We start from the raw sequence: 12,075 nt of genomic DNA, 5'->3' as shown, positions 1-12,075 counted from the left end.
CCAGAGAAAGAACTCATAGGGTCTGAATGCTGATTGAAGCATGCTTCTCTAAAACCTTCTTTACTTTTCTCTCTTTGGTCTGTTTTGCAACATGACTAATATGGAAATATGGCTAGTTTTGCATAACTGTACATGTATAATTGATATCAAGCTACTTGCCTTCTCAGTGAGGGGGGGAGAGAATTTGGAACTCAATTTTTTTAAAAAGGTTAAAAATTGCTTTTACATGTCATTGTAAAAAATAAAATATAAAAATTTAAAAGATAAAATGCAATTGTGAGATATTTAACAGTATAAATATATAATAAAACAAAATTAAAAAGACTCAGTAACTTAGTTCTAAAGAAATAGTAGGTCTAAGAAAAAATTATAGAAACAATAGGTAATTTTACTAAACATAATTACAATGAGACAACATGCCAAAATTTTGGGGATGTGGTCAAAGCAAATCTGCAGAGGGAATTTATATCTCCAAACATGTTCATCAACAAAAAAGAGAATGAAGAGATTAATAAATTAGGCATATAAACTGAAAAAAAACCTAGGAAACTCATTTTTTTTAGTTTCTGTAAAAATTTATTTGACCAAAAGCTAGAAAAAGGTGATACTATTACATATGATACATTAGGTAAAGATCTAAATGAAAAGCACTGGTTTCGTTCAGCTTCACATAAAAAATCAAGAATCACCTACCCAACAAAACTGAGTATCATGTTCCAAGGCAAAATACGGATTTTCCATAAAATAGAGGACTTTCAAGTTTTCTCAGTGAGAAGACCAGAGCTGAATAGAAAATCTGACTTTCAAACACAAGAATCAAGAGAAGCATGAAAAGGTGTTTCAACAATCCAGCTAGCAGCTTCTGTGGGGGTGTAAGATCCACCCACAGCCAGCACCCAGAAAGCTGCCGGCACGCTGGGAAAGCAGAGGTTCTTTTGATCTGCTTTAATAAGGAAAGCAAGGTTAAAGGGGTTGACAAGTTTACTTTAATCCAGCACACAGACAGCATTCACTTAGTTCAAGGGAAAAATCCAGCACCCTGAACTTCAGAACAAAATACAAACAAATTACAAACATCAACAGACAGACCCAATACAATTCATAGTTACCAAGATCTAGGTTCAGCCCAGGAGCTCAGAACAAGGGCTGGCCCAGAGACACGCGAGCCACCACTGCTGTGAGTAAGAGAGCTCCAAAGAACAAACAGCCAACCCCTGGTTTTTATATCTTTTTCAGAGTCAGGTGTGAGTCACACATGTGACTCACCCACGTGACCTAGAATCGTCACAAAGAGGCGGACTTAAATCCATATGGTCTAAAAGCCTCTGCTCTCCCAGACATGTAAACTAGGCCCTCCCTGGAGTTAGCCCTACCTTGGACCCCACCTTAGTTGCCAATTCACACTAAGGTTTTACACCAAATAGGGGTTTGGGCCTGGGGCTTAGCACCTAGTAAGACTCAATCAAAGACACTGAATTAATCAAAGGAAACAAAGGCCAAACTTTTCAAGGGCACTTGTTGAACTAAGTGCTAAGGAGCCCATTTTGATTACCAACATAAAAGGTAACCAAGAAAAAGAACAAGAAAAAGAAATTGCAAGGGACTTACTAAAGTTGAACTGTTTTGTTTACATTCCTACATGGAAAGATGATGTGTATGATTCATAAGACCTCAGTATTAGGGTAGCTGAAGGGAATATGAATGTATGTGTGTGCGTATATATGTATACATATATATATATATATATATATATATATATATATATATATATATATAGAGAGAGAGAGAGAGAGAGAGAGAGAGAGAGAGAGAGAGAGAGGGCACAGGGTGAGTTGAAGATGAAGGGAAGATATCTAAAAGAAATAAAATCATATTAAGGGATGAGAGAGGAATATATTGAGAGAGGGAGAAAGGGAGAGATGGAATGGGGTAAATTATCTTGCATAAAAGTGGCAAGAAAAAGCAGTTCTGTAGGAAGAGAAGAGAAGGCAGGTGAGGGGGAATGAGTGAATCTTGCTCTCATCAGATTTGACCTGAGGAGGGAATACCATACACACTCAATTGAGTATCTTACTCCACAGGAAAGAAGGAGGAAGAAGATAAAAAAGGGGGGTGATAAAAGAGAGGGCAGATGGGTGAGGAGGTAATCAAAAACAAACACTTTCAAAAACGGAAAGGGTCAAGGGAGAAAACTGGATAAAGGGGGATAGGTTAGGAAGGAGCAAAATATAGTTAGTCTTTCACAACATGAGTATTGTGGAAGGGTTATACATAATGATACGCATGTGGCCTATGTTGAATTGCTTGACTTCTTAGGGAGGATGGGTGGGAAGAGAAGAGGGGAGAGAATTTGGAACTCAAAGTTTTAAAAACACATGTTCAAAAACCAAAAAATAAGTTTTTGCATGCCACTAGAAAATAAGATACACAGGCAATGGGGCGTAGAAATTTATCTTGCCCTACAAGAAAGGAAAGGAAAAGGGGATGGGAGGGGAGTGGGGTGACAGAAGGGAGGGCTGACTGGGGAACAGGGCAAGCAGAATATACGCCATCTTGGAGTGGGGGGGAGGGTAGAAATGGGGAGAAAATTTGTAATTCAAACTTGTGAAAATCAATGCTGAAAACTAAATGTATTAAATAAATTAAATTTTAAAAAAATTCAATTTAAGGATAAAATTCAACTAGAAGCTTTAGTGTGCTGTTTGGAAGGAGGAACTGGATTTAACTGGTGCTCAAAGCCTCTCTGATAACAAATAATGGTCAGGTATTCATAATTTGATTGACATTTCCAGTAAAGAAAGGATGCAGTAATAGAAGAAACTTCTTACAAGGGAAAGGGACAACATGGAGTTCTTGAGTTTCTGGCAAACAAAATTCTTTTTTGATTCATATACAGTTAAGTTCATTTAATGTCTGATTCAATGTCTGATGTAAGCTCACGTTCTCTTCTTTGGCCTGGGCAAGTTTTTCTTCCAGGTCATCAATGGTTTTTTCCAGTTTTGCAACAGTTCTTTCTGCAAACTCAGCCTGGGTCTCGGCCTCTTCAAGTTTGTCAGACAGAAGCTTGATTTCTTCTTCATACTTATCTTCTTTTTCAGAATACTTCTCAGATGAAGCCTCCAAGGATTTCAGGTTGTTGGTGACACTCTTCAGTTCCTCTTCCAGATCGCCACACTTAAGCTCTGAGCGCTCTTCTGCTCGCTCCAGCTCACCTTCAAGTATGACCAACTTACGGGCTACCTCCTCATATTTGTGATCAGCCTCCTCTGCGATATGCTTGGCTTCCTTCAACTGCATCCCCTGAATTTCCATTTTCTCTTCATCCTTCATTGCCCGGTTCTCAGTCACCTTCATTCCTCTCTCACTCTCATCAGTGGCCTTTTCCACGTCCTCCAGTTTCTGCAGGGCTGTGGCCAGCCATTCTTGGGCCCTGTCCAACTATTTCTCTCAACTAGATGGATCCGTTGATTCAGAGCCGTCACATCTCCTTCAGCTTTCTCCCGCTCGCAGTCTGGCTTCCGCTGCAGGCTCTGGGCTCGGTCCTCCGCCTCATCCGCCTGCTGCTGCAGCACTTGCATTTTCCTTTTCACCGCCTCCAGGGAGTTGAGGCAGGCAAGACTAGGGGACTCCGGGCACGGGGCAGGACGGCCTGGGAGCGCTGAGGCTGGCAGGACTGATGTCGCTGGTCTGCACTGGAGAGAGAAGCTGCCGCCCTGGTCCCGGAGGCCCCCCCCACCGCACCTCCCTTCCCTAGGAAACTCATTTTTAAAAACTAAGTTAAACACCAAAATAGAAATTCTAAAATCAAAAAAGAGATGAACAAAAGTGCAATTTTTAAGAATCAGTGAATTATTAAATGAAATAAGGAGCTGTTTATTTGCTTTAAGGCAGTGAAACTCTTTGGAACCCAGTTGCAAATCGCTTTTAATTATTTATGCAAACTTTCTAAGGCATTCTCTTTTCTTCTCATTTATTTAGCCATTAGTCCCCTACCCTACTTAAAAACAAAATCTACCAGAAGATGTTATAGAAAGGAGAGGAATTCAAATGTATATCAATCAAATTTTTTCTTCTTAAAAGTTTATATCTTGGGTTAGGGGAAACTTATTCAAGACATTTAAAATATATCTACAATTTTGACTACTAATGTTTTAACTATTCCCTTAGAATAAATAATTAAAAGTTAAATATATTTGTAAAAAGGCAGTGAGATAAGCAATTAGCCAACCTGATTTTTTTAAAAGAAGAAAATCAAGTTAGTAGTATCAAAAATTAAAAAGGAGAAATAACAACTAATAAAGAAACTTATTTATAAACCATTTTGGCTAACAATGTATCAATAAAACTGATGAATAGACATATATTAACAAAAATATAGAATACTCAACTATAACAGAGTAAGAATGGCATAATTAAAATAACCCAAGCCTAGAAAAAGAATTGGAACAAGCCCACATATGAATTTCCAAAGTAAAATGTCTAGAACCAAGGTAGATTTATAAATTTACTCTTTCAAACATTCAAAGAAAAATTAGTTCCAAGAGTATATAAACTGATTTGCTGAAACAGGAAAAAATAGGAATCTTACCAAATTCCTTCTATGATTCAAATATAGTCCTGACAACTAATTCAGGGAGAATTAAAACACAGAAATAAACCTATAGACTAAAATCCTTATTGACTACTGATGCAAAAAAGAATCACAATGGCATAGTAAGAGGAAGAACTATAGTCTAGCTCATCCACCAAACCCCCTGCACAAAGACCTAGAAAACACATCAAATTAAATCCTGATCAGTAAATGGGGGGGGGGGGAAATCAGTCAATCATTTTTCCAGCACAGGTTGGCATCAAGAGACACAGAAGTCTGAGGATGGTGTTTGGCCAGGTGTTTACCTCACAGAGCATTCCAGTGCCCAGTGACCAGAAGAGGACCAAGCTGTTCATTGTACCATGAATTGCTGGGGCAGCATCATCATATCCAAAGTCAGGAAGTAGGGTAGAAGAATGAAATTGCAGAATTCAAGTACCAAGGAGTCACAGTAAAGATCACACATGATTTAACAGTTATCACCACAAAGGAATGGAAAGGTTCGAATATCATATTCCAGAAGGCAAAGAATATAGGCTTAAAACCAAGAATAACTTAACCAACAAAATAGAGCATAATATGGACCTCTAAGAAAATAAAGGACTTCTAATCATTCCTGATGAAAAGACCAGAGCTACTTAGAAACTTTGAAGTATAAAGACAAGAGTAAAGAAAAACAAACAAATGTAAACATTAATAAACGATGCTAAGGAACCAAATAGGGTTCAACTGTTTAGACTCTTATACCGGGAGTTATGAAGGGATACATACCCTCATAAGTCTATCATTATCAGGGGCAACAGAGTCTAATTACACAGGTCTGGGAGTTATTCTGTTAGGTTTTAATAATCTTAAAAGAAGAATGCAAAAGGAAAGGAAGAGAAGTGAATTTGGATTGGGGAAAAGGGACAGGAAGAACGAGAAAAATTATCTCACATTAAGAAGGTATACAATTAGAAGTTCATACCACAAGGAGTAGGATACGAAGGTAGCAGACAATACTTGAATCTCACTCTCCTCTGAATTTGTCAGAGGAAAAAAGAATACACATTCATACACAGTTGCATACAGAGATAAATTTCAATCAACAGGGAAAGAGGAGGGAAAGGAGTTTAAAAAATGGGAGGAAGAAGAGGGAAGGCAGATAAAAGGAACTAAAAGCAAGCAAAACAAAATTTTAAAGAAAGGGCAGAAACAAAGAGAAAGAAAAGCATAAGAGAACAGAATGTATGGAAATACATATTTAAAAACTGTAACTGTGAATGGAATAAATTTGCCCCCAAAACAGAAGAGGATAGCAGAATTGATAAGAAAACAGAATCCAACCATATGTCACTTACACGAAATATGCTTGCAACTGAAAAGTACGTACAGAGTTAAAATAAGGGGCTGGAGCAAAATCCATTATGACAATTAAAATAAAAACAGCATGGATAGTAACCATGATCTGAGACAAAGAAATAGTAAAAATATACCTAATTTTAAAAGATAAAGATAACTGAATTTTTCTGAAAGGTACCATAGATAATGATTAATACCAATACTAAGCATACATGTACCAGATGGATTTACAAGTTAATTCTACTAAACATTTAAAGAATAATGAACTCAAACACTATAAAATGATCCTACTAAATCCCTTCTATGACACAAAAATCTGAGAGTCAAAACAGAGAAAGAAAATCAATACCCCTAATCAATATTTCCTTAATATAAAGTAGTATCTATCTAAAACTGAGAGCCAAAATCAATCTACAATGGTGACAAGCTAGAGGCCTTTACAGTAAGATCAAGACTAAAGCAAGGTTGGCTGTTATCACCATTATTATTCAATATAGTACTAGAAATGCTAGTCGTAGTATCAAGAAATTAAAGAACTAAGCACAGGCAAGGAGGAAACAAAATTATTACATTTTGTTAGATAAAATGGTTTACTTTTAGCATTAGTGTCAACTGAAAAAACGAACTGAAATAAGTAACAGCTCCAGCAAACTTTCATAAAACAAACCTGTACAAATCGTCAACATTTATGTATATTAGCAACCATAAAACTGAATAAGATACTTGGCAGACACACAATATAGGAACTTCATAAATATAACTATAAACACTCTTTACACAAATACGGATCTAAATAAATGGAGAAATACTAATTACAAATGTATAGGCCAAACAAAAATAGTAAGAATGACAATATTACCTAACTAAATTAACTTATTCTGTGTCATATCAGTCAAACTACCAAAGGTTTTCTTTATAGAACTAGAAAAATAATAACAAAATTCATCTGGAGGAACAAAAGGTCAAGAATCTCAAGGGAATGAATAAAAAAGTGGGAAGGAAGGGAGCCAAGAAATATTAGATCTCAAGCAATATTACAAAGCTGTAATCATCAAAATAATTTGGTCCTGAGCAAGAAACAGAGAGGTGGAACAGATTAGGCACAAAAGATGCAGAAGTAAATGATAACATTATCTAATGATGGTAATAACGGGGTCTAATAAGTCCAAAAATCTCAATTAGTGTGTTAAAAAAATCGGTATTCAATAAAAACTATTGGAAAAATTGGAGAGCAATTCGGTAGAAACTAGGTATAGACCTATACCTCCCACTATGTGCTAAGATAATCTCCTAATGGGCACATGACTTAAATATAAAGCGTAACATAAGTAAAGAACATAGAAGAAATTACCTGCCTGAATGATGGATAGGGAAAGAATTCATGACCAATCAAGGGAGCGAGAGGGCCAGAGAAAGTAAAATAGGCAATGCTTATAAATTTTCTGCACAAAGCGGAGCAAAGCTGCCAAAGTTCAAAAAGAAGCAGGTAAATGGGGGGCGGGAATCTCTATAGCAATTACCTCTGATAATTATTTCATTTCTTAGGTATGTACCTATGTCTATAGCTATGTATATCCATCTATCTATCTATCAATCTAACTGGAACTAGGTCAAATTTATAAGAATAAGAGCCATTCATCAACTGATAAATGATCAAAGGATATGAAGAGTTTTCTAAGGAAGAAATCCAAAGTATGAATATCCATGACAAAAAAATGCTCTAATAATAATTAGAGAGATGCAAATTAAACCAAGTATGAGGTTCCACCTTACCCCCATCAGATTTGCAAAGTTGACAAAAAAGGAAAATGACAGATGCTGGAAGGGTTCTAGGAGAAAAAAAAGCACTGTTTGGTGGCAATGTGAACAGTTCTAGTTATTGTAGAAAGCAATATGGACCGAAATTCAAACTGGATACATCCTTTGACCTGGAAATACCACTATTGTACCAGGTTTATATCCAATAAAGGTCAAAGAAAAAGAAAAAAGGACCTATATATACAAAAATATTTATGGCAGATCTTTTTGTGGTGGCAAAGAACTGGAAATTGAGAGGGTGCCCATCAATTGTTGAATAGCTGAACAAATTACAGTATATAAACATAAAGGAATATTATTATGCTATAAGAAATGAAGGGAACCATTTCAGAGAAACAGAGGAAGACTTGTGTGAATTGATGATGAATTTAGTGAGCAAAACCAGAAGGATAACTTATAGAATAACAACAACAAAATTGTAAAGATAAATGGCTTTGAAAGACTTAGGAACTCTGATCAATATCCAATCACTACTCTAGAGAACTTATGACAAAACATGTTAACTTCTTCTGGATAAAGAGGTGATGGAGTGCAGATTCAGACTTTTTTTTAAAAAAAATATGGCCAATGGAGTGATTTGTTTTGTTCAACTACACATATCTGTAACAGGGGTTTTGTTTTTCTTGCTTTTCTCAGTTAGGGAGAAGGGAGGAAAAGAAAGCAGGTTTTCATTGACTGAAAAAAAATTAACAAAAAAAGAAAAGAAATAAACAAAAAGTCATCTACTCTCACTGCTTCCATTATTACAGTCAGTCCTCAACACTTTACCATTAGCTGACTTTATCATTTAACTGAAAATTCTCTCTCCAAAATTACCAGTCATCTCTTACTTGCCAAATTACAGTCTTCTCTCAGTCCTCATGCATCTTGGATCTATCTGCTGCATTTCACATTACTGACCATCTTCTCCTCCTATATACTCTCTTCTCTCTGGCTTTTTATGATATTATTCTCATTCACAGTTCTCCAGTTTGATGGACAGCTCCTTCTCAGACTTCTTGGCTGTCTCCTTATTCACTTAGTATCCCCTTAACTGTTGATGTTCCTCAAAGGTTGTATCCTAGGTCATCTTCTCTTCTCCCTCTACACTCTTTCTCTTGGTAATATCATCAGGTCTCATGGATTTAACTACCATCTCTATCCTGTTTAGTCATATTCCTATAAATCCAGCTCCAGTCTCCTTGAACTTCCATATCACCAATTGCCTATTATCAGATACTTCTTAAACTTAACATGTCTAAAAGTGAGCTCATCTTTTCCCTTCATCCATCCCCTCCCAAACTTCTCTATTTTTCTTAGAGGCACCACCATCCTTCCAAAGGCTTTGGGTTCATAATCTTGAAATTATCCTGAACTCTTAAGTTTCCCTCAACCCACATATCCATTGAGTTGCCAAATCTTTCCAATTCTACTGTCAAAACATCTCTCACATCTGACCCCTTCTCTCCACTCACACAGCTACCTACCACTTTAGGTAAGGCCTTCTTCACCTCTCAATTAGATTATTACTGTCTCATAGATGTCTTAAGCTCAACACACCCAAAACTGAACTCATTGTATTTTACCCCAAACTATCCCCCTTGTTGACTTCCCTATCACTGTTAAGGGGACCATCATCTTCAACCTAGGTCTTACCCTCAACTCCTCAGTCTCACTCCACCCCCATATCTAATCTGTTGTCAAAACCTGTCAATTTTATCTTTTTAATATCTTCACTTTCATATACCCCTTTTCTCTACTGTGAGAGGATATAGACCTTTATCATGTTGTACCTGGACAACTTCAATAGCCTACTGATTAGTCTTCCTGTGATAGTCTTTCATTCCATCCCCACTCAACTATCAAAATGATCTTCCTAAAGTGCAGATCTGATCATGTCACCCATCTACTCAAAAAGCTTCTGTAGCTCTCTGTTACTTCCAAGATCAAATGTAAAATAATGTTTGGCATTCAAGGCCCTTCATACTCTAATCTCCCCTTACACCAATCCCTCCCTCTCCCATGTACTGTATAATCTAGTGACACTGGCCTTCTTGCTATTCCTCAGGAAACAAACTGCATCTTCCAACTGGACATTTTCATTGGCTGTCCTTCTTGTCTGGAATGCTCTCCTTCTTCATCTCTACCTCCTGGTTTCCTTCAAACCCTAGCTAAAATCTCACCTTTTATAGGAAGATTTTCTCAGTTCTTCTTAATTCTAGTGGCTTCCCTGTTATTTCTAATTTATCCTGTATGTGGTTTATTTGTATATAGTTGTTTCCATGTTGTCTCCTCCATTAAGACTGTGAGCTCCTTGAGAGAAAGGATCATCTTTTGAATTTCTTTATAACCCCAGTACTTAACACAATCCCTGGCACATAGTAAGCAAAGCACTTAATAAATGTTGACTATCTCTCTGTCTTCAGCAACTGATTCTCTGCCTGGATTAATTACTTAAATTGTTAGGATATTCCCACCCCCTCATTTTCTTCCCATCCCAGTAAACTGTCCTGCATGTTCCCTTACTCCCATTCCCATACTCCTCTCCAGCCAAATGTCCCACTCTAGATTTACCCAGCATCTCCACCGGGCTCTGTGGAATGTCTGATCCATAATTAACCAACTTGCTTGTATCTAAAATCTTTTCTTTTCTCACTTCCTCCATCTTTCAGTTTTCAATAAGACCCAGTTCTCTCCAATGGAATATATACCTGGCCACTCTTCTGAGTATTGGCTGCACTTTCACTCATATCCCCTGACTCACTCATAGGGATGTTGGGATATTCTTATTGTCACTTGCAGTCTCTCCCTCTATAACCATCACTCACTAACTTCTCCTCCTTCAAGGCTCACTCAATCCAACTTTCACTCAATAAAGATTATGGCAGATGTTATCTACTAATCCTAAGGATAACCTTTTTCCTTCCTCAATGAGTTTGATTCTTTTCTTAGCCTTTCTTTCTACTCCAACTCTTTTCCTATACTAGGAGAATTAAAAATAGATACACATATATTGATACTTAAGTACCCTAATTTCCCAGTTCCTCAATTTATTCACATTCCATTCCTTTCCTTCACTCCACCTTAGCTATAAACAGAGATGATCACACCCTAATCATAAGATCACCCATAAATGTTCTTCCGTGTTCTTGAACTCTGAAATTCTCATATCTGATAATAACTTTCTATTATTCTATCTTTTCCTATGTCTCACAGCCCCTATTCCTGTTTTTCACCCTCATTGACCTCTTATTCCTCCACTCTTCAGCTTTTTCCCCTAGGCCATCACCACTGCACTGGCTACACTTTCCTCCCTTCTATATTTCTGCATTTTCGTGAATCAATTCAACTCTATACTAAATACTACAGCTCCTTGGCTCCTTTGGCCTATCACTTACCGTAACCTGCCAACCTCAACCTTGAATTACTCCCATCATCTTCTGCTTTCATTTCTATTTACTTGCTGCTGAATGGAATGGAGCTGAAGAAAATCATGTAACTGTTCTTACTAGACTTGCCACATATTTGTTAAATAACCTCCATCTGGCCCTGATGGCAATCCTTTTATATCTCTCTAATCAATTCACTGTCCCAGTCAACACAGTAGTTATTCCAATCTGCTTCATCCCTTTAAGCTTCCCATAGTACCCACTGCTACCACATTTCTAAACTTATGACCCAAATTCATAATTCACTGAAAATTGAAACCATTCACTAAGAGCTTCCATTTATCCCCTCCTCTTTGTCTCACACAACACAGATATCTCCCCCAACTATCTTCTTCACCTCTGTCTCACGTGAAGATGTGGTCCTTCTTTTTGCCAAGGCAAACCCCTCTACGTTGACACTTGATCCCAATGCTATCCTGCCTTCTTCATTAAACTGTCTTCTCTATCTTCTCCAGTCTTTCAGTGATCTTCAATGTTTCCCTATCTACCTTTCTACTGCCTACAAACATACATGTCTCTTCCATCCTTAAAAAAAACTCTCACTTGATTTGACCATGCCTACTGGCAAAAGTCCTGTATCTCCCCTCCCTTTTGTGCCTAAACTCCTTGAGAAATCCATCTATATTCATTGTGTCTACTTTTTAGTTCACTTGATTCTAAACCCTCCACCATCTAGCGTTCTACCTTATAATTCAACTAAAACTGCTCTCTCCAAAGTCACCAATAACTTCTTGATTGCCAAATCTAAAGTTCATTTCTCAATCTTCTTTTTTTTGACCTCTCTGCAACCTTTGACACTATTGATAACCTCCTCCTGGATAATGCTTTCTTCTAGTTCTTCCATTCTGTTTGATCTCAATAATGACCAATACTGAATCAATAACAAGGTAATATCCT

At 37.1% G+C, this 12,075-nt stretch overlaps 2 protein-coding genes across 2 annotated transcripts in view; both read right to left on the bottom strand.

The window, feature by feature from the left end:
* LOC118834192 (ATP-binding cassette sub-family A member 3-like) overlaps nucleotides 1–12,075 on the bottom strand; it is a 351,631-nt gene that overhangs the window by 319,594 nt on the left and 19,962 nt on the right. The window lies entirely within an intron of this gene.
* Nucleotides 2,887–10,394, bottom strand: LOC118828027 (tropomyosin alpha-4 chain-like). The gene is given in 3 exon segments (XM_036734416.1): nucleotides 2,887–3,438; nucleotides 3,441–3,772; nucleotides 10,256–10,394. Coding segments are annotated over 3 exon segments (1,023 nt in total).

This window comes from Trichosurus vulpecula, chromosome 1, assembly GCF_011100635.1.
Source record: "Trichosurus vulpecula isolate mTriVul1 chromosome 1, mTriVul1.pri, whole genome shotgun sequence".
NCBI lineage: Eukaryota > Metazoa > Chordata > Mammalia > Diprotodontia > Phalangeridae > Trichosurus > Trichosurus vulpecula.
This window is presented reverse-complemented; position numbering and strand designations above follow the sequence as displayed.